Below are 19,220 nucleotides of genomic sequence, written 5' to 3'. Positions count from 1 at the left end.
CCCCCATGCAATGGAACTACCTCTACCACAAACGGCCTCTCCAGGTCCAGTTCCTGTAGTACCGGGCCAGTGGTGAGGGATTCCTTTAGCTCAAAGAAGAAGTTCTCTGCCTCGGGTCCCCGTCTTAGCCTCTTGGCTGTCCTGTGGAGTATGTTGGTAAGAGGTCTAGCCACCATATTGAAGGATTAACAACAGTGATAAAAATGAGCAAATGCCAGGAAGCGCTGTAGTTCCCTGCGAGTCTGAGATCTAGGCCAGCCCCTTACTGCTTCTACCTTGCATGGTTGCATGTGTACCCTGCCCTCATGATATACCCCAAGAAACTTGCCTCTTTCTGATGGAACTCGCATTTCTCCAGTTTGCAACAGAGGTGGTTTAGCAGGAGGGTGCAGAGGACATCCCATATGTCATGCACATGTTGATCCCAGGAGGAGGAATAGATCAAAATGTCATCTATATATGCAACAGATCTACCCAGGTGTTCCCATAGGACCTCACTGATATAGGCCTGGAAGACAGAAGGGGCAGTGGCTAGGCCATACAGAAGCACCAAGTTCTTGTAATGTCCCAAAGCTGTGCTGAAGATGGTCTTCCACTCTTCACCCTCCTTGATTTGGATGAGGTTGTACACACTGCAGCGGTTCAGTTTTGTGAATATCCGGGCTCCCCTTAATTGCGTGAGTGCTGCGGGGACAAGGGAAAGCTGGTATGGATATTGTACCAACAGTTCATTGAGTCCCCGATAGTCCACACAAGGCCTCAACCCTCTGTCACTCTTAAGACACTTGTGGATGCTGAAGAGGTGGAGGGCCTCCTTGATGCATTGCCCCATTGCTCCTTCCTCCTCTTGGGATAGAGGATATAGCCTACATCGGGGAGAAACCGTGCCCTCCTTCAGCGTGATGGCGTAGTCCCAGTCCTGATGTGGAGGCAACTGTGGCTCTCGTGGGGCTAAATACCTGCACCAGGTCGCTGTATTCCTGGGGCATGGTGATGTTCTCGGCTTTGGGACTCTAGATAGATGTGGACTGCAGTGACGTCTGCTAGTAGGACAGGCATTTGCTCTGGCAGGTGGCAGCCCACTCGAGGACACGGTTCTCTGTCTATTGCAAAGGGGGATTGTGCACCCTTAGCCATGGGAGCCCTAATGTGACTGGATGAGAAAGGAAAAGGGTAAAAGGCAACTTGCTCCACATGCTCCCCTCCAGTCTCGAGGAGAACACAAGGGGTAACGAGTTATGGAACCCAATCCCACGGGTCCTCTGTCAAGTGCTCTCACGCTTAACTAAGTGGGAAGGGGGATGGCGCTTATCCCTAACCTCCTGGCAAAGCCCCAGTCCATTATGTTGCCTGCAGCCCCTGAATCAACTGTGCCAAAGCAGAGAGCTGGCGACCCTGACTTACTGGCAGTTTACACATAGAAAGGATCAAGGAATGACTCACTGAATTTTGTCTTCTCCCTCGGTCCTTTGGCTTGCCTCGCATCCTTGCCACACCTAGCTGCATAGGCTCCACTGGGGCCTTCACCTGCCCAATAGTGGAGCCATTCTCCCGCTGTGGTAGCCCACGATGAAGCTACTGGTGTCACTCCTGCAAAAGGCAGTCATACGTGATCACTAGGTGCACTACCTCGTTCAGTGATGAAGCCCCCTGTTTACACATGAATTCTGCCTGCAAGTCTGCAGATAAAAGCGTCTAATAAGGCCGGCTCCTGCATGAAAGTGGCATAATCATTCATTAGCAGGGAGGCATTAGTCACAAGAGCAGCTCCTCAGGTATGGACTTTCCAAGTGATTCTGGACATAAGACACTTTGGCATGGTCAAGCAGTTGGGGTGGGTATGCAAAAAAAAAAAAAAAAAAAAAAAAGACTACACTGAACGATGAAGCCCTAACATCCCGCTGTGTCTCCTCCATACATCTTGGGGGTAGCGATGAGGCAATACATCCCTTCTGAAATAGGTGGATTGCTGCTCTGGTCTTGTGGCCAGGCAATTAACATGCTACCCTAGACTGAGAACCAGCACTGAAGAAGCAAGAGGCAGGGTTGCAGCAAAGTGCTTTTTATTATCCATCAGTGTTGAGCAACACTAACACTTAGACAATACTAACAGTGGCTCTCTTTGAGGGGCACAGTTAGTGGACGAGAGTGGCATTTTGGGTGCTCTAATGTATAACCCCAACTCTTGGACTCTGTGGGTTTAAATAAGCAGATACTGATTACGAACAGGTGATTTCCATCAGTACTCTGGTGATTGTGAACGGGGCAAATAAGGGGTGTGATCCCTAGCAGGAGGGAGTGTTTCCCTTCTGCTATCCGGCTGACCAACCATGACAGTTTTTCAGTGATCTGTTGGTTTTATAACTTTAAAGTGAAACATAAAAAAGTCTAATATTATCAACTAGTGAGAATCTAAGTAGTATTCTCAGCCAAGCTAGCCAAGTACAACAGAGAAGTGTAGCGTTAGCTGAGCTGTGTGACAGAAGGACTGTGAGTAAGGTCCGGGCTATCCTCTTGGACTGCCAGCATCCACTACACTTTGATTTTCCTCTTCTCCCATCTGGCACTCACTATATAACTCATTTAATGAAGACAAGTAGATACAAATATTCAGTCCATTTTATTAGATTATTCAATAGATAATGGCTTTGGGTTTTATGCATGTTGTTTCTTATGCTGTTTTTATGTGTTTTTTATGTATGTTGTTTTTTATGTTAGAATTTTGTTTTATATTGTGAAAGTGGCTACAATGGAGACTTCAATGATAAAAAATGAAATGAAAGGTCTATCAAATATCAAAGTTTGCTAACTGAATCATAGTCTAGCTATATAACTTATAAAGCAGTGCTAGCTCACAGACAGTTAACTGACAATTGCACACTAAATAGAAGCTGGCTTGACAAAATTGAAGTTTGAAAAAGAAATCTACAACAGCAAGAGTTTGCTATTTTTTTAATGTCAGTTCAGTGCATTATAGCATATGTGTAGCAAATTTAGTTTTTTGACTCTAACAAACTCATAAATCAAATGAGTGCATAATATTATAGTGAAACATGCATGGGACAAAATTCATTGGTTTGGAACATTTTTGTTCCCCACAAGTCACAGCAGAGGTGACTTTCAAAAACTCATTGACAAAAACAACAAAAAAATCTTTAAACCTAGAATAGCTCATATGGGTGAGCATGATGTTAATAACAGAATAATGATATGGCTGCAGTAGTCTATGCCAATCTCAGCCTTTATAGAGAAATTTTGTGAATCCAAACATTTCTACAAGAGAGACATTGGAATCTGTCTCAGTCTTTCATCATTCTGTTTTTGAGTTTTAAAACCATGCAACTGCCCTGATAAGAATGACCTTTCACCTTTTTATGTGGGAGTGCCATGGATATTTTCTTTTGTCTTTGAAGTGCTGGATATATAAAAGTTCTGTGTGCAATGAGCTGGGCATCTTTCAGTCAATTTGCTAAGACACTGCAGGGATCCTAAACATGCATACTTAACTGTGAAGATTAAAGATGATGGCAGTTGAGTCCTTCTTTGTGGATTGGTGGATGTAACTGGGGATAGAACTGACTTGACTGAAGATGTTGCAGACATTGGTGGAATTTTAAACTACGAGACACTTCTGAGCAAGTGCCAATGGTAGAGTTTTGATGGGTCCTGTTCTGGAAAACAGCCAGGGGAATACTTGTAATAAATAAACTTCAAGGCGTCATTGAATATAGATATTTGCTCTAATGTTTTTGATGCTAAATTGCTGTGCAATTATCTTGCATAAGATATGTCTGTTCACATTTGTTAAACTCTAGCAAGTTGCCAGATTACCATGGTGTTGAGAGTGGGAGGGGCTGTTGTGGGGGAGAGTTTTCTGCAGTGTGGAGGCCAGGGAGTTGTATAACATACAGGACAGGGCAGAGTGTGGAGAGAGGGACTGTGTATGGAGATCACCGTGAACATGTGAAGTCATGGTTAGTATAGAGAGCTGCTGTGGAGGTGCATGGTGGTGAAGAAAGGGTAATGGATACAGAGGTGGTGTAGTCTCTGGAGCCCTGGCTTCTGCTCAACCACTCTGCTCTCCTCAATGTCTCTCTCTGCCACATCACTACAGGAATTCATAGAGTGCACATTACCAAAAGTGTTTTAAAATGTTAATTTACATTTACATTTATGGCATGTAGCTGACGCTTTTATCCAAAGTGACTTACAATTATGAGTGAGTACAACTTAATATGTGGGCTTACAGTTAGTTGAGTGTATTATGCTCCTTAGTCCCTGGCATTGGGTCATGTGATGTACACTGATCCCACTGGCTTTAGTGTGTCAGAAATAATTTAAGTACTGATATCTGCTGTTCATATAATAAGTATAATAATGCCTCATGCTGCATGAGATTCGTGAGGATTTCTGAATGAGCGTATAAAAGTGTGAAATTATGTTTCAAATGGTCTGCACAAATATTTTAACATGCATGTGTGTGTACATTTGTTGTGTGAACATACATATAGCTGAGAATATTTGTGTGTCAGTATGCTGATGTGCTTGTTCTGATGGAGAAAAAAAAACATTGTAAATCTGTTGCTACTTTGGGGTCTGTGCCTAAAGTGGAGACATTATTTTGAGTAGGGCATCCAGTGAAAAAGCTGCATTAATGGACTTTACTTCCAAAACCTAATTTTCTTTTCTCTGCACTATAGACAGTGTGGTCAGTGTTTGGAAATAATCATACCAGCACATTCAAGAGTTTGTTGATGAAAACAGGATCAGATCTGTCATTTTTTTTTTTACACTACCCATCCTACTCCTTTTTGTGTATCACCAATTTTCCATTCTGTATTCTTAGATAATACATGTAACAGGGAATGTAACATTTCTGTCCTCAGGCAACTGTGCACAAAGATTTAGACCAGCAGACTGTGTATATTTCGAACTATGTGGATTTCTGTATTATGGATATTGGAATTATAAAAGAAGTCATATGCAAAGTTCGTTTAAAAATAAAACACTTTCCAAATCAACAAAGGTTATGGCCAAATAATTAGGCCAGGCCTGATCTGGAAGCCTTCCACATAAATACTGAGTTGTCAGCCATGGTCAAACACATGACCCTCTCTCATCACCACAGGTGCTGTCGCTAGGTGCCGACGTCCTGCCTGAATATAAGCTGCAGGCACCACGCATCCACAAGTGGACCGTGCTGCACTACAGCCCCTTCAAGGCTGTGTGGGACTGGCTCATCCTGCTGCTGGTCATCTACACAGCCATCGTCACGCCCTACTCCGCTGCCTTCCTGGAGGATAGTGGAATGCCGAGCTGCAGCTACTGCTGCCCGCTCTGCGTTGTCGACCTCATCGTGGACATCATGTTCATCATCGACATCCTCATCAACTTCCGCACGACGTACGTCAATGCCAATGACGAGGTGGTGAGCCACCCGCTGCGCATTGCTGTTCACTACTTTAAAGGCTGGTTCCTCATCGACATGGTGGCAGCCATCCCCTTCGACTTACTCATATACAACAATGGCGAGGAGGTGAGAAGGGCAGGGGCTGTGATGGGAATTCCACCCACAATGGATTTTTGCCATTTTCTCCAAAATGTTGTACAAATGCATGTTTAACAAAAAAAAAGAAAGAAATTAAGATACAACACAATAAAAAGCCCAATGAACTGAGAAATAAATAAATTCAAATAAATGTAAGACATTTTTAATCAAGTGCAGAAACCTATTAAGGTTTTATTAAAACTAACCAAAACATGTTCTCTAGGAATGTGTAGAAGGATGAATAGTAGGGTAAAAATTCCCCTTACCTTATTCTGCAATGATCAATTTACTATTTAGTTTAGGGAGAAAGTTTATCTTGGAAGACTGTATTCTCACTCCATTAACAAAATGGTATGTTAATAAAGCACTTAAATGTTCTAAATGTATTTAAATTTTTTAAATAAAAGTGACATCTTTATTTTAATTATAATCAAAATTAAAAATGGGGATTATTGCTAGGTGTAATGGTTAGGGCCCGAGTGCCTAAGGGTGAGGGGCAGGATGCATAGGCTCCAGCACCGTGGACGAACATTTATTGTTACATGAAGACAGCGGCACTCACATAATAAATGAACACGAAACCGTTAACATGGAACAAAAACGATAAACACGAATACATGCAACAACGATGTGTGGAACAAGCATACAACAAAAACGATAAGATTTAACATCAACAATGACCAACGACACTGCACACACTGACGCGGGGTTAAATACAGACAAAACGAGGTGCAGTTGTGCAGGCGTGGCCTCAAACGAAGATCCTCCAACTGCACGTGGCGGCCCAAACCACGTGACTCGGTGGAGGCGAGCGTTCAGTGACAAAACCCCCTCCCAAGGGGCGCAGTCCCGATGCGTCCGTCCAGTGAACGCGAGCCTCCGGGAGCAGTGTACACGTACACACAAACACAGCACAGCAGTGCCCGGCGCCCACCCAGTACTAGGCGGGCCAGGTGCCGCCAGTAAGGGAGACAGGCAGCTTCCATGCCTCTCTCAGGGCGGTCTGGTACGCTCCCAACGACGTTGCGTCTGTAAAGACAAAAGGCGCAAACACACAATAGCGCCCACACACAAACATAAGGCGCTGTGACATGGCGCCTGCATTTGTCGCAGGCACCTCAAACGTGTTCGTGGCCTCAACAGACACGCAGGGGTGCACGTCCGCCCCCGCTTCCAGACGTGCTACCTCCCACCACCGTCCTCCTCTCTCCCACCGCTCTAGGAGCGTCCCAGAGGCAGTTTGCCTCCGGGGCTTTGGGCAGATCCCTCCAGTCTTGCTGGCGAGTCCGCTGAAGGGAAGGAATTCGAGCTTCCACTCTACCCACTGGAGATCCCGATGGATCCACTCAACCACCCTCTTTCTGGTTGTTGTGGGGCACATCGGTCCTCCTCAGCCCAGGACCGATAGCCTTCGGCCCACCCCAATAAATTCCTGGGGGTGTTCCCCTGCACTTCCGGAGTGGATACGGACACCAGTCCCGGTCCTCTCCCCAACCTCCTGGGATCCAGGCGGCAGGGCGGGGGTGCCTAAGTGCCTACGCAGCTCCCGTTAGGAAGTCCAACTTTCGACGATGGAGTAGGCGTCCTGTGGTGGTTGGTCATTCTGTGACGTTTGCCCAAGTGCCCAAGGGTGAGGGGGGCAGGACGCACAGGCTCCAGCGACATGGACGAACGTTTATTTTTACATGAAGACAGCGGCACTCACCTATAACACAAGAAATGAACATGGAACAAAACCGATAAACACGAATACATCTAACAATGACGACGCTGCACACACTGACGCGGGTTTAAACACACCGACAAAACGAGGTGCCACAAACAAAGATCCTCCCACTGCACGTGGCGGGCCAAACCACGTGACTCGCGGGAGGTGAGCGTTCCATGACACTAAGGCTTGAAGAGCAGTGGTATGTTAACACAAAACAATGCTGAGAGTACACAACAGGAATTTTAGCAACATTTTGATGCAATCTAAAAAAATGTGTATGCACACAATATGCAGAGATATGCACCATTAGCAGTTCATCCGCAATAGTATGTCCTCAGTTTATCATGACTAAACCTGATACCAAGCCAATAGCGACTCCACTAAGAAGTCTATTTTATGTATGAATAGGTCCCCTGCACAAATCCGGATGTTACAGGCCCAGTGAGAAGCTAAATCAATGTAAACTAATTGATGTCAGCCTGATCAGTCTATGTATACACTATATATACAATACAGTATCATCTTCTAATGGATAATGACCAAGATGGGATGTTAGGGGTCAATTCTAGGAATCAAAAACCATCCAGAATTAATACCAATACATTTAATGGAACCTGGAGCTTTATCCCATTGCTTCATGAGATGCCCAACTTTATAGATGTACTGCCCTGCAGAGTTTACTTACAAACCCAACCATACCATTGTTTTCAGTTTAAGGTTACTTTAGAAATGACTCTAACTTTCTGCTTTGGGATGTCTATCACTGCACATACCTGAGTCAAATCAAATTTATAAAGTCTTGCATTAATTTCATAATTGTTTGTTGCCTGAGAATTTTAAATAAGACATTTGTGATCCAGGCAACTTTATTTATGTTGGATTTTTTTCTCTTTTCTTTTGTTCAAGACAACCACTCTAATAGGCCTCCTCAAGACAGCGCGGCTTTTACGTCTGGTCCGTGTGGCACGAAAGCTGGACCGCTATTCAGAATATGGTGCTGCTGTGCTCTTCCTCCTCATGTGCACCTTTGCCCTCATTGCCCATTGGCTGGCCTGCATCTGGTACGCCATTGGCAGTGTAGAACGCAATGGTTCCATTGGCTGGCTCAACACGCTGGCGGATCAGCTCGGGAAACCCTACAATGACACAATCTCAAATTCGGGCCCCTCCATCAAGGACAAATACGTGACGGCCCTCTATTTCACCTTCAGTAGCTTGACGAGTGTAGGATTTGGCAATGTCTCACCCAACACCAACTCAGAGAAGATCTTCTCCATCTGCGTCATGCTTATTGGATGTGAGTAATAGGAATATGAAATATTTTCACTTAACTATTTCTTTAAGCCATGATTTGCAAGAATGTGGTCCTAGATGCCTTATCCATAATGCTCAGCCAAGATGATAGATAATGTGTCTGCATGCATGAGACCTTCTTAAAACTTGAAGCGTGTTCACAAATGTCTTTCTGCACATATTTAAAACAAAAATGTTAACCCAAACCCTTACAAATTTCACAGAAGATAATGTAATGTAAATGTAAAAAAACCCACACAAACAACAACATAAAAGTAAATTTGAAATGCAGTGCACATTTCCTGTTGATTTTCTGTTGACTTAGGCATGACTGTTTTGCTTTCCATTTTTGCATTCAAATACAACACTGTAGCATTGCATTTCATAAATGAAACCCAAATATATTAACACAATTTACTGTACAAGTGAAACAAGTGAAACATATGAATGCAGGGCATGCCATTGTATTTCCCTCAGAATATGCAGCCATGCATTCCTTTGCCTTAAAGACTCACTCTTGCCATTAATAATAAAAAAGAACCAAAGGACAGTACTAGAGATGCATTGTTTTTCAATGCATTGTTTTGCATGTATATTAGTTACTGTCAAAGACTTTGGTGCTTTGTTGAGATAGAATCTTGGAGTTAAAAAGTGTTTTGTTACTTCTTTAAAATTTGCATTTATTCATGCTAAAATGTTAAAGTGTCCAAAGGGGGAAACCCCTTTCTGCATAGTAATGAGTACATTTATTAGCTCATGTGATATCATCTCACTGCTGACCCCTACGTTTATCAGAACTCCTGCAGTGCATTTTCTACCATTAGTGATGATCCCAGGACTTCTTCAGCTGGTGGTATTTGCCCAAAACAAATTATGATATTCTCAAAACTAATGCAGTCAGTCAAATATGAAAAATGATTCAAATACTGGTGAAGGTTATCAAATTTGAATTTCACCTTATGTGTAACCTAAAATGACCAATGTTCCAACAACAATCTATTTAAAATTTTACAAGATCAAATAGTTTGATTAGAAAGTGGTTTAGCTGTTGCTGTTTGTGGTATGATGCGTTTGTCCTTTATTAATTTTTATCTGGGACAGCAGTGAATTCCCCTAAAGCTGCATCAGAAGTTGTGAAGCATTATGTCTGTAACATATTTATATATTCAGTGTGGAAGCAGACAAGCCTAATATTCAGTTATCTCTCTTTTCAGCCCTCATGTATGCTAGTATCTTTGGGAATGTGTCAGCCATTATCCAAAGGTTATACTCCGGTACGGCTCGCTACCACACACAGATGCTGCGCGTGAGAGAGTTCATCCGCTTCCATCAGATTCCCAACCCGCTGAGACAGAGGCTGGAGGAGTACTTCCAACATGCTTGGTCCTATACTAATGGCATCGACATGAACGCCGTAAGTCATACACACAGACATGCGCACACACACACACACACACACACACACACACACACACACACACACACACACACACACAGACACACACGTTATGTTTTTGGGTGTGTATAACCACAAACACTTGCTAATTCATGGTTTTTAGGGTAAGTTAATGAATTCAGTTGTTCTGCGGCAAATAAGTAATTCTGCACGTCAGAATAACTCTCCTCTCCAATTTTACAGCTTGTACTCGACATTACAGCAATTCATTTTTCATCTTTCAGTATCTCATGCTCTTGAAAATCAAAGGATATATTAAATATATTTTGCTTTATTTTAATTATATTGAGAGTAAATTTGAAATATATTTAAATATTCCTATATTAGAAATATATTTAAATATTAAAAATTGGTAGTTTTATGTAACCCACATAGGCATATTTACAGTATGTAAGCATGTGTGAGAAGTGGTTTTCATGTGAAAGGGGCATCCTCTCTATAAGTAACAGTACTGAAGAGTCTACATAATTGGATCTTTGCTTAAATGTGGCATTGTATCCTTTTAATAGGGAGAAGTGTTGCTTTGTTGTGAAACCTCTGAGCATCTGAAGTTTAGTAATGATGTTCTTTAAAATGTTTTGTCTTTATCTTCTGTCATGTCTTTTACAGAGGGAACAAGGAAAAACTTCCTGCAGAATACAAAAGGTCAACTGTATACATCAGTATTCTAACCTATAGAGAAGATGCCCCTTTCATATGAAAATCACCTCCAACACATGTTCATATATATTGAAATATATATACACATGTAGGTTAATATATGCAAATACTAATTTTATTATCAATTTTAATATTTAAATATACTTAAAATTAATGATCGATATATTTAAATAAATAGATTTAATAGATTTGGATAAAATATATCAAAACACAAATATATTTATCAAAATATATTTAAGTATATTTCCTTTAAACATGGGTTAAACAAACTGAGCTAAATTTAGAAGCTACAATTCTCCTTGCTCCTACTGTGATGGTTTTACTATTTCCTTTTCCAAATTTGGCACTTTAATGACATTTTACATGGGTAAAGAAAAGAAATGGTAAAGCTGGTGTCTGTTCTGTTCTGTGCTTTTCACTCATTATATTTCTCATTATGTAATGGTAATGGGCTAGTAGGGCATTTTGGATTAGAAAGTGAATACAGTAATGTTTTGGATTAGAAAGTGAGTGGTATAATGTTTTGGATTAGAAAATGAGCACTATAATGTTTTAGATTAAAAAGTGCGTACTATAATGTTTTGGATTAGAAAATGAGCACGATAATGTTTTGGAATGGCTCTGGGTGAAATTAAGTCCTCTTCCACCCATCTCGTTCCGTGTTTCATTAGTAATGACGAGGAAATATGGCTTAATGCTTATGCCTGGGAAGAAAGACACACATTATGAAGAAGTAAAAAAGATGAGGAGGGAGACATTAAATGGAAATAGGTTGCTGTGACTGCTCATCTGAGAAGGGAATGTAGGATGCTGGCAAGGTTACTCATTAGTTTAAAATCAGTTAAAGTAATGTGGCATATATAAGAAGAAAAAGACTCTTTTCAGAATGTTAATTAGCTGCGTTTACATCCAGATCTGAATTCTACTGTTACGATCCCTGTGCAAGTCAACATTTCATCAGGTCTTAATTTCCAGGTTAGGTCTTTAGATGTGTCCATTGCTGTCATTTCAATTTCCTCTGTGTTCATGGCAGTATTTCTTTCTATCTCTCCCTCTCTTTCTTTCTTTCTCTCCCCTCCTTTCCAGGTGTTGAAAGGCTTTCCCGAGTGTCTACAGGCAGATATCTGTTTGCACCTGAACCGCACACTGCTCCAGAACTGCAAAGCTTTTAAGGGCTCCACAAAAGGCTGCCTGCGAGCCCTGGCCATGAAATTTAAGACCACCCATGCCCCACCAGGCGACACTCTGGTACACCAGGGCGATGTGCTCACTGCGCTCTACTTCATCTCCCGTGGATCCATCGAGATCTTACGCGGAGATGTGGTAGTGGCCATTTTGGGTATGTTTTGCTTGGACTCAAAAACTACTCTAAGTATTTGTAGCATTCTGAGTACTAACTTGCTAATTTCCTTTGTAATTTAATATCACTGTGACATTGTGCACTCGATGTCCTTCAGGGATTGTGGTTTTAAAGTGTTAGGTATTGAGAGAAATGCTTTTGTCTTCTCTTCCTCACCTGTGTTCAAACAATGAAATACACTGTGTTTTATATATGTGTGTTTAGTGTTTGTGTGTGTGTGAGAGAGAGATTTTGCCTGAGATGTACATTGTATTTTATACGTGAGAGAGAGAGAGAGAGATCGAGAGAGAGAGAGAGAGAGAGAGAGATTGTGCCTACTCTAGTGCCATCTGCTGGCTGTAAAACTACATTTTTATATAACAGTCACATTTTATGCTCATGGTAGCAGAAATACATTTATTTTTCAAGTAAATACAGAGAAATTTCATTATATTTACCTAATAAGATATACATCTATCTAGTTTGATATTGTTTCATATTGCACTTTTTTTCCACAGGAAAGAATGATATATTTGGTGAGCCCATCAACCTGTATGCTCGGCCAGGGAAGTCAAATGCTGATGTGAGAGCTCTGACTTACTGTGACTTGCACAAGATCCACAGAGAGGATGTTTTGGAAGTGCTGGACATGTACCCAGAGTTCTCTGATCACTTCTGGAGCAACCTAGAGATCACCTTCAACCTGAGAGATGTGAGTCACTGCCACCAAGCCAGAAAGCTGAACTCCTACTCTTCCTGGCAGTATGCAACACATATGACAGGTTGTGGTAAAATGTTACTATTACTACATTTATCTTGTCACTTCAGACCAACATGATTCCTGGGTCTCCGAGCAGCGAAGATTCTGACTGTATTGGCTTCAACAAACTACGTAAGAGAAAGCTTTCATTCCGGCGTCGAACAGAAAAAGGTACTGTTTCTCTCTACCTGAACTCTCTCCAGTCTCTTGAACCAATTTTTTTTCCCACTGGAAGATATCAGAGATATCACAATACATGAAAGAAAAACATGATGCATGAATAATTCCACTAATCTTGCTCAACTGCAACATATGTAACTGTTAAGTTTGCTGACATAATAACCTTGATACGAACATACTTTCTTTGTCCTTCATCAGATGATGCCGATGCTGGAGAGATCAAAAAGAACCAGAAGCCTGTGCGGCGTAACAGGAAACAAACCAGAAGTAATCAAAATCAGGGACTAAAACCAGACTGGGTAGGGCCTCACAGTTCTGTCTCCTCCCACTCCAGTGATGATGAAGGGGAGGAACCTGTTCACGCATGCCCTGCCCCTCCAACTACACTGCTGGAGCTTTCTCAAGCACAAGGCACTTCTATGAGCTTCAGTGACAACATCGAAGTGGAGGGGGATCCTAAGACAAGCAACACCTGCAACGCTCTGTCAGGTAAGCTATGACTAAGCTTGGAACTAAACTATAACTAAACTAAACACTGTCTGGTTTTATAAAAGCCAATTTTGTATTAAGTGAGGTAATGTTTGTCTCTATTAACAAACCCCTGTCATGACTAAGACACGCTTAATGCAGGATTAGAATAGGAAAAGGATCAACTCTTAGCTAGCTTTCTCCTGAGACCCCTTTTTTTCAGCCAGATATTTGCATGCCTGCCACCTTTCTGTTCACCCATCTCTACAACCCAGGGCTAGATGTTCTCATTAGGCCTCTCAGACATAATCAGCACTCAGATGAGAGAGAAACCTTTTCATCAGGGCTTCTCTTTCAACTGGCTCTCACACTGGTTGAATGTAAGAACAAAATAAATTGGCTTTTCAAATGTATAATTTTGCAATCTATTAGGGTTCCAACTGAGACATTGTTATATTACATAATTTGGAAAAAGATCACTGCTACTATCCTTGAGTAAAGAGTGAAAAATTACTTGCAAATTACTTTTCACTTTTTTTTTTACATAATACATAGCTTTGCCTTCATTTATTTGTTGGTTTATTACATTTTGCTTAGATGAAGAATATGTACAAAGTATTTTGTACAGCATGTACAAAAGAGTATTTTGGTGCACAATAAAGATATTTTATTGAAGAAATAAGAAAGAAGTTGCTTAATGTACAGACGTTACTTAATTCCTACATACTTCTACATTTTTATATTTGTTATATGTTTGTTGTATCTGGCCCTCTCTCCTTCTGCTTCTCTCTCTCTCCAAGGTGCTCTCTCAGGTGTGTCCAACATCTTTAGTTTCTGGGGCGAGAGCCGTGGACGCCAGTACCAGGAGCTGCCACGCTGCAACCTTCCCTCGCCCCCTTCGCACCTCCATGTGCCACTGCATAGCATCTCCAGACAGCAGCGGAGCCAGCTGGAGAGCAGGCTTGACTTGCTGCAGAAACAGCTTAACAGGTGAAGGACCCCTCACCATACACAGATGATAGCATATCTGAGAATTGGGCAAAGATGCTGCCTTCCTGTTATGACATGTGCATGTCATGCTAACTTGTTATTCACATAAGCAGTTTGTTTAATTATTCTTTTAACTTAAAGTACATGACTTTTACTTAAAGTCAGCAAACTTGTATCATTGAGCAGTGTGTCACACAATGTTTTTGGGACCCTTTCACAGATATCCTGTACTAGATCAGTGCATGGTATATTCCATATGGCACTCAAAGAAAATGAAAGGAAATATTCATAGGTGCTTTAGTCACATTTGATGACAGAATCCCCCCTCATTGAAAGCTGGACTTCTATGTGCCACAATTCCTAACTATCTGGAGATCATTCGATGCACTGTTTGTAAGGGTCTAATCAGGGTTGCTGGCAGTGCTGTCAATCAGTGCTGCTGAAAGTGATCAGATAATTCCTTTAAACTGCCCTTAAAATAATGCTTGTTTAAACTTGTAGCTGTTAAAATATTCTCCTACCCTGGAATATTGTTTATACAGAATAGCTGTTGTCTATAATCAGTTTGGATGACTATGACTATGTTTATGGTTCATGCACAGAGCAACTATTGTTTATTTAGAGAGTTTATTGTTGTATGCATATGTAATTACTATTATGATTATGCCAGTGCATAATGCATGTTTAACTGTCAGCAATTATTTCATCTCTCCTGCTCTTGATATTTTACATATACTCTTTGAAATTTGTGACTGATTGATTGGTGTTCATGTGTGTGTGCTTGTGTATTTTACAGGCTGGAAACTCGTATGGCCACAGACATCAGTACAATCATGCAGTTGTTGCAGAGGCAGATGGCACTTGTACCTCCATCCTACAGCACAGTGTCTTCCCCCCCACAGGCCTGCTCATATCCCGAGGCTGCTGCAGGCCACGGAGAGAGACTCACCCAGCCTGTCACACCTGGGGAATCTGAGACTCTTGCCTCAATCTCACAGGTTCCTGCATCTCCACACACTAAAACTGAGACATGCAATATTCTGTTGAACAGCACAGATTACCATGCACATGTATTGATTTACCAGGATTTCCATCTGAGCACCCTATTAGAATTTACAACAAATCGTTTTAAAATTCAAAAACCTACCTTTTTGAGAATAAATATACATTAACTTAAATTCACTCAAGAATATACAACACAGTTTTTTTTCCAATTAAATACATTTTCCCAAAGATCCTTAGATTGCTAATGTCTGCTTGCCTTGTGTCTTTTCTATCCAGATCCTGGATGCACAGGACTTTGAGGAATTCCAGGCTAAGTCTTGTGAGTTGTCTCACTCTATGATGGAGCTTCATCCAACAGAGACTCCCTTGCTCGGCCCAGGGGACATTCCTGTCCAGGGCCTCTCCAACCTGGGTCCCTGTGGCAATCCACTAGACCCTGACACCCAACGAAGGTTCTCCCTCCAGGAGCCGAAGGCCCCTCTGGACTCAAGGACACCGCAGAGACATAGCTCCAACCCTGGGAGCTAGGGAGGGAGTAGAAGAACCCAAAGGGTGAGAGGAGGAAACATAGAGCACTCAGAAAACTCCTGCCTCTGCCTCTCAGTCTTTTTCAGTTACTCTCTTTCTCTTTCTTGCACATCTCATGGCAGACCTCTATTTTTCTGTTGCTGGAGTCAAAATGTTGCTGATCCAGGTCAACCTGAAGGACCTAAAGATATAAACCACTGATCTCAAAATAAGGCCATTGGCTCTTTTTGACATCTGTGGTCTAAGTGCCCTCAGGATGGGGTGACACATTACCAAACTGTCAATAAAATGGACACCAGGAGCAGCAAGAGTGTGGAAGGGTGTTGAACATTGTCCACTCTTTTTGGCTTTTGTTAAAAAGTGGAATTATCACCCTAAGGGCAGCTCCCATGTCCAAATTGTCCCTTTACTGCTGTTATCCAGTATTGGATTACCATTTATGAATAATAATGAAAACTAATAAGTAGCCATTATGTCTTGCACTGAAATTTTTCAGAATCTTTATCTATATCATGTCCGCGGCGCTTCCGAAGAAAAAAGAAAACAACTTTTTAGTGTTAGCTGGCCTAACAGAGAAAAAGAAAAAAGTGTTTCTTTTGTCCTGTCATTCTGCCTCTTTATCCATTCATATCTGTGGTTTAGGCCCCAAGAGTGTCCTGGATGGTCTGGTTTGCATTCATGTGTAATTAAGGGTGAGACTAAAGCCATTCCATTACTGAACATATCAAATTGCTGTGCAATGACAATGGGTGGCTTGGGAATGAAGGAGTAAATGAATATGCAAAATAAGACTGTTTGTGTTAAACACCGGATGATGTCAAATGTGTTTGAGGGTGTGTCCTAGCTCACAGTGGTTAAAGACGTTCACAGATATTTTTAAGGATGTCTTGATTAATCAAATGACCTCAGCAATACTTATCCCCAGAACCCACAACCCCACATGTTAAGTAAACACACTGCTAATGTGTATAAGTACTGCAATTTCTTCCAGAATCACACAAAAAAATGGTCACCATAAATGATAAAATACTTCATTAATCTTCAATTAAAACTAAAATAATACTGGTAGCTTTCTATTGTTTTTTATTTCTGGGGTATTTAAAATTGAAATCAGATACTACCAGTATTGTTCTAATTAATGTTCTTCTATTAGTCACAAGACTTGGCCCAAGAATATAATCAGGCACCTGAAACAAGTGGATATGTGTGGTACTCTCTTTATTTTTAAAGTATTACTCACCTTAACACCAAAACATGCTTGTGTTAAAAGCACTAATGTTAGTCAACAGTCTTCATTTCAATGTTTCAGTGATAGTGTTTTTAACACCAGCAGTCTTGGCTCTTTTGGCTCTCTCTCTATCTCTCTCTCTCTCACACACACACATGCATATACACACGTCAGAGAGATCGAGAGAAAGGAGACACAGTGAGTGTTTGTGTGTGCAATGCAGTGATATTAATGTGCACTGGATAACACATTAAAAATAAGCTTCACCACTCCATCCAGATGAAGAAGCAGAAGGTTCTCCAGTCAGTGGTATATTTTGCTCTGGGAGTTATTGTGGTGCATGCCACTTCTCTACCGACAAGCACCATTCATATACACTTTCTGATAAACAAAGTTACTATAGTGAGTGGATTATGAATTTGTAACAGAATGCATCATATTTCCCATTTGTTTGAATTCAGGCATTATTTATATTGTATATCATTTGTGAATTATGTTTTGTTTGTACCTAATGCTACTTTAATTTTGCAAGACATTATTGCATATTATTTTGCAAGACATTATTAATGGTAAGGAATTTAAATAAAGGTTACTGGTTGTCTCCATTTGTCCAACAGTTGTCCACACCATCTTCTTCTATCTAGTTTATTAGGATTATGGGATGACAACGTGACAAAAACAGACTGAAGATGTTGCACACATTATCTCTGCCTGCTTTATCTGCTCTTAGTGATTGTTCATTCACCATGAATATGTACATTTAATTATTATTAGTTCAGCAGGAAGTCTCCTAATAGCAAATCTAGGATCCATAAGATATGGGAAGTATTCATATTTTAATAGAATCTTTTTATGTACTGCACATATAACAATGAATCATAACAATGAATCCTAGATTTGCATTCCTATTCTGAATTATTATTATTTTTAATTAGTCTTGTTGAGTTATGGCAAATATCCCTATATAAAGAATAACAACACTGGTTAGAGAGCATTATTGGCTGATCATGTTTCCTGTTGGTGCACTTTAGAGTATAACCAAAGCCATACCCACATAAGTAATGATTTTCTCCCCCACAGTAGCATTTGAGATTTCTTTAAGATTTTGTCAGTTTCTGGATGACTGTTTCAGAGAGAAGTGGTATTAGAGTAAGACATTGGACAAACCAACTTGATTTGTTGACAAAATATGGTTGTATGACGTTTATCAAACTATTCTCTGAGTAGTGCAATGACTCCAACAATATTAGCTAAGTGGACATTGCAACATGTATATTCTCTACCAATGCTATGGTATCTTGGAACACAATATTCAAAAATTCTGTTCATGCATTCATAATGAATGTTTAGCACCGTAATATTGTCATAACCTTCATGTGTGTTATCATTTTATCTCCTGTGATATGTAAACATAATATCTGTGTCTTGTTACTTGTTTAGTGTACTGATGTGCACTTTAGAGAGCCCCCTCCTTCCCAAGATGTAAAAAATTAAAGAAATTGTTCCCCCTCTGTTACATCTACTTATCTGTCTAACAGCTGTTGAGGTATGTAGATATTTTTCAGTCTTGGCTTTAATTTATTTTGGTACTGCATTTTCACCGGATTGCTTTTTTCTCCCTTTCGTGTACTGTACATAAGAGAGTCTTGTAAAGGAATCAATTCTTGGCACTCGTATAGACGGCACTATGCAGACTCTGTCATTTCCTTGGCATGCTTCGAAATGCAGAAAAAAACTGTAGATGAAAAATATATGTTTGATTTTTAAACAGATAGATATGTGAATAACTATGTTAATAATGTTAATATTAATAATAATTAATATATAATGACAAAGACAAATTTAATCTTTGTGCACATTTATTTGCATGCTGCACTGAATGGACAAAGGTGTAAAAGCAGCTGATTCGCTGTTGAATTTAGAATGTGTAGACAGATGCACTGTACTTCCAGGTCACTTAAGAGAGTGATTTTGTGTACTTCCAGGTAATGGAAGAATGGACAATGTAAAACTGAAAAACTGCTGTACGAATGCTAGAGTGATGAATTTTGAAA

General features: G+C 40.8%; 1 protein-coding gene across 1 annotated transcript in view; it reads left to right on the top strand.

The window, feature by feature from the left end:
• The window catches only part of kcnh2b (potassium voltage-gated channel, subfamily H (eag-related), member 2b), a 146,200-nt gene extending 127,255 nt beyond the window's left edge, over window positions 1-18,945 (top strand). The window contains exons 6-15 of the mRNA XM_027002951.2: window positions 5,129-5,536; window positions 8,166-8,556; window positions 9,767-9,966; window positions 11,755-12,007; window positions 12,526-12,719; window positions 12,836-12,938; window positions 13,146-13,436; window positions 14,216-14,405; window positions 15,202-15,403; window positions 15,687-18,945. Coding sequence (XP_026858752.1) covers window positions 5,129-5,536; window positions 8,166-8,556; window positions 9,767-9,966; window positions 11,755-12,007; window positions 12,526-12,719; window positions 12,836-12,938; window positions 13,146-13,436; window positions 14,216-14,405; window positions 15,202-15,403; window positions 15,687-15,938 — 2,484 coding nt within the window. The 3' untranslated portion in view covers window positions 15,939-18,945. The remainder of the gene's footprint in view (window positions 1-5,128; window positions 5,537-8,165; window positions 8,557-9,766; window positions 9,967-11,754; window positions 12,008-12,525; window positions 12,720-12,835; window positions 12,939-13,145; window positions 13,437-14,215; window positions 14,406-15,201; window positions 15,404-15,686) is intronic.
• The last annotated feature ends 275 nt before the right edge of the window (window positions 18,946-19,220 follow it).

Source organism: Electrophorus electricus, chromosome 10, assembly GCF_013358815.1.
Source record: "Electrophorus electricus isolate fEleEle1 chromosome 10, fEleEle1.pri, whole genome shotgun sequence".
In the NCBI taxonomy this organism is placed as follows: domain Eukaryota; kingdom Metazoa; phylum Chordata; class Actinopteri; order Gymnotiformes; family Gymnotidae; genus Electrophorus; species Electrophorus electricus.
Note: the sequence above shows the minus strand (reverse complement) of the source record. Positions and strands in the feature narration are given on the sequence as shown.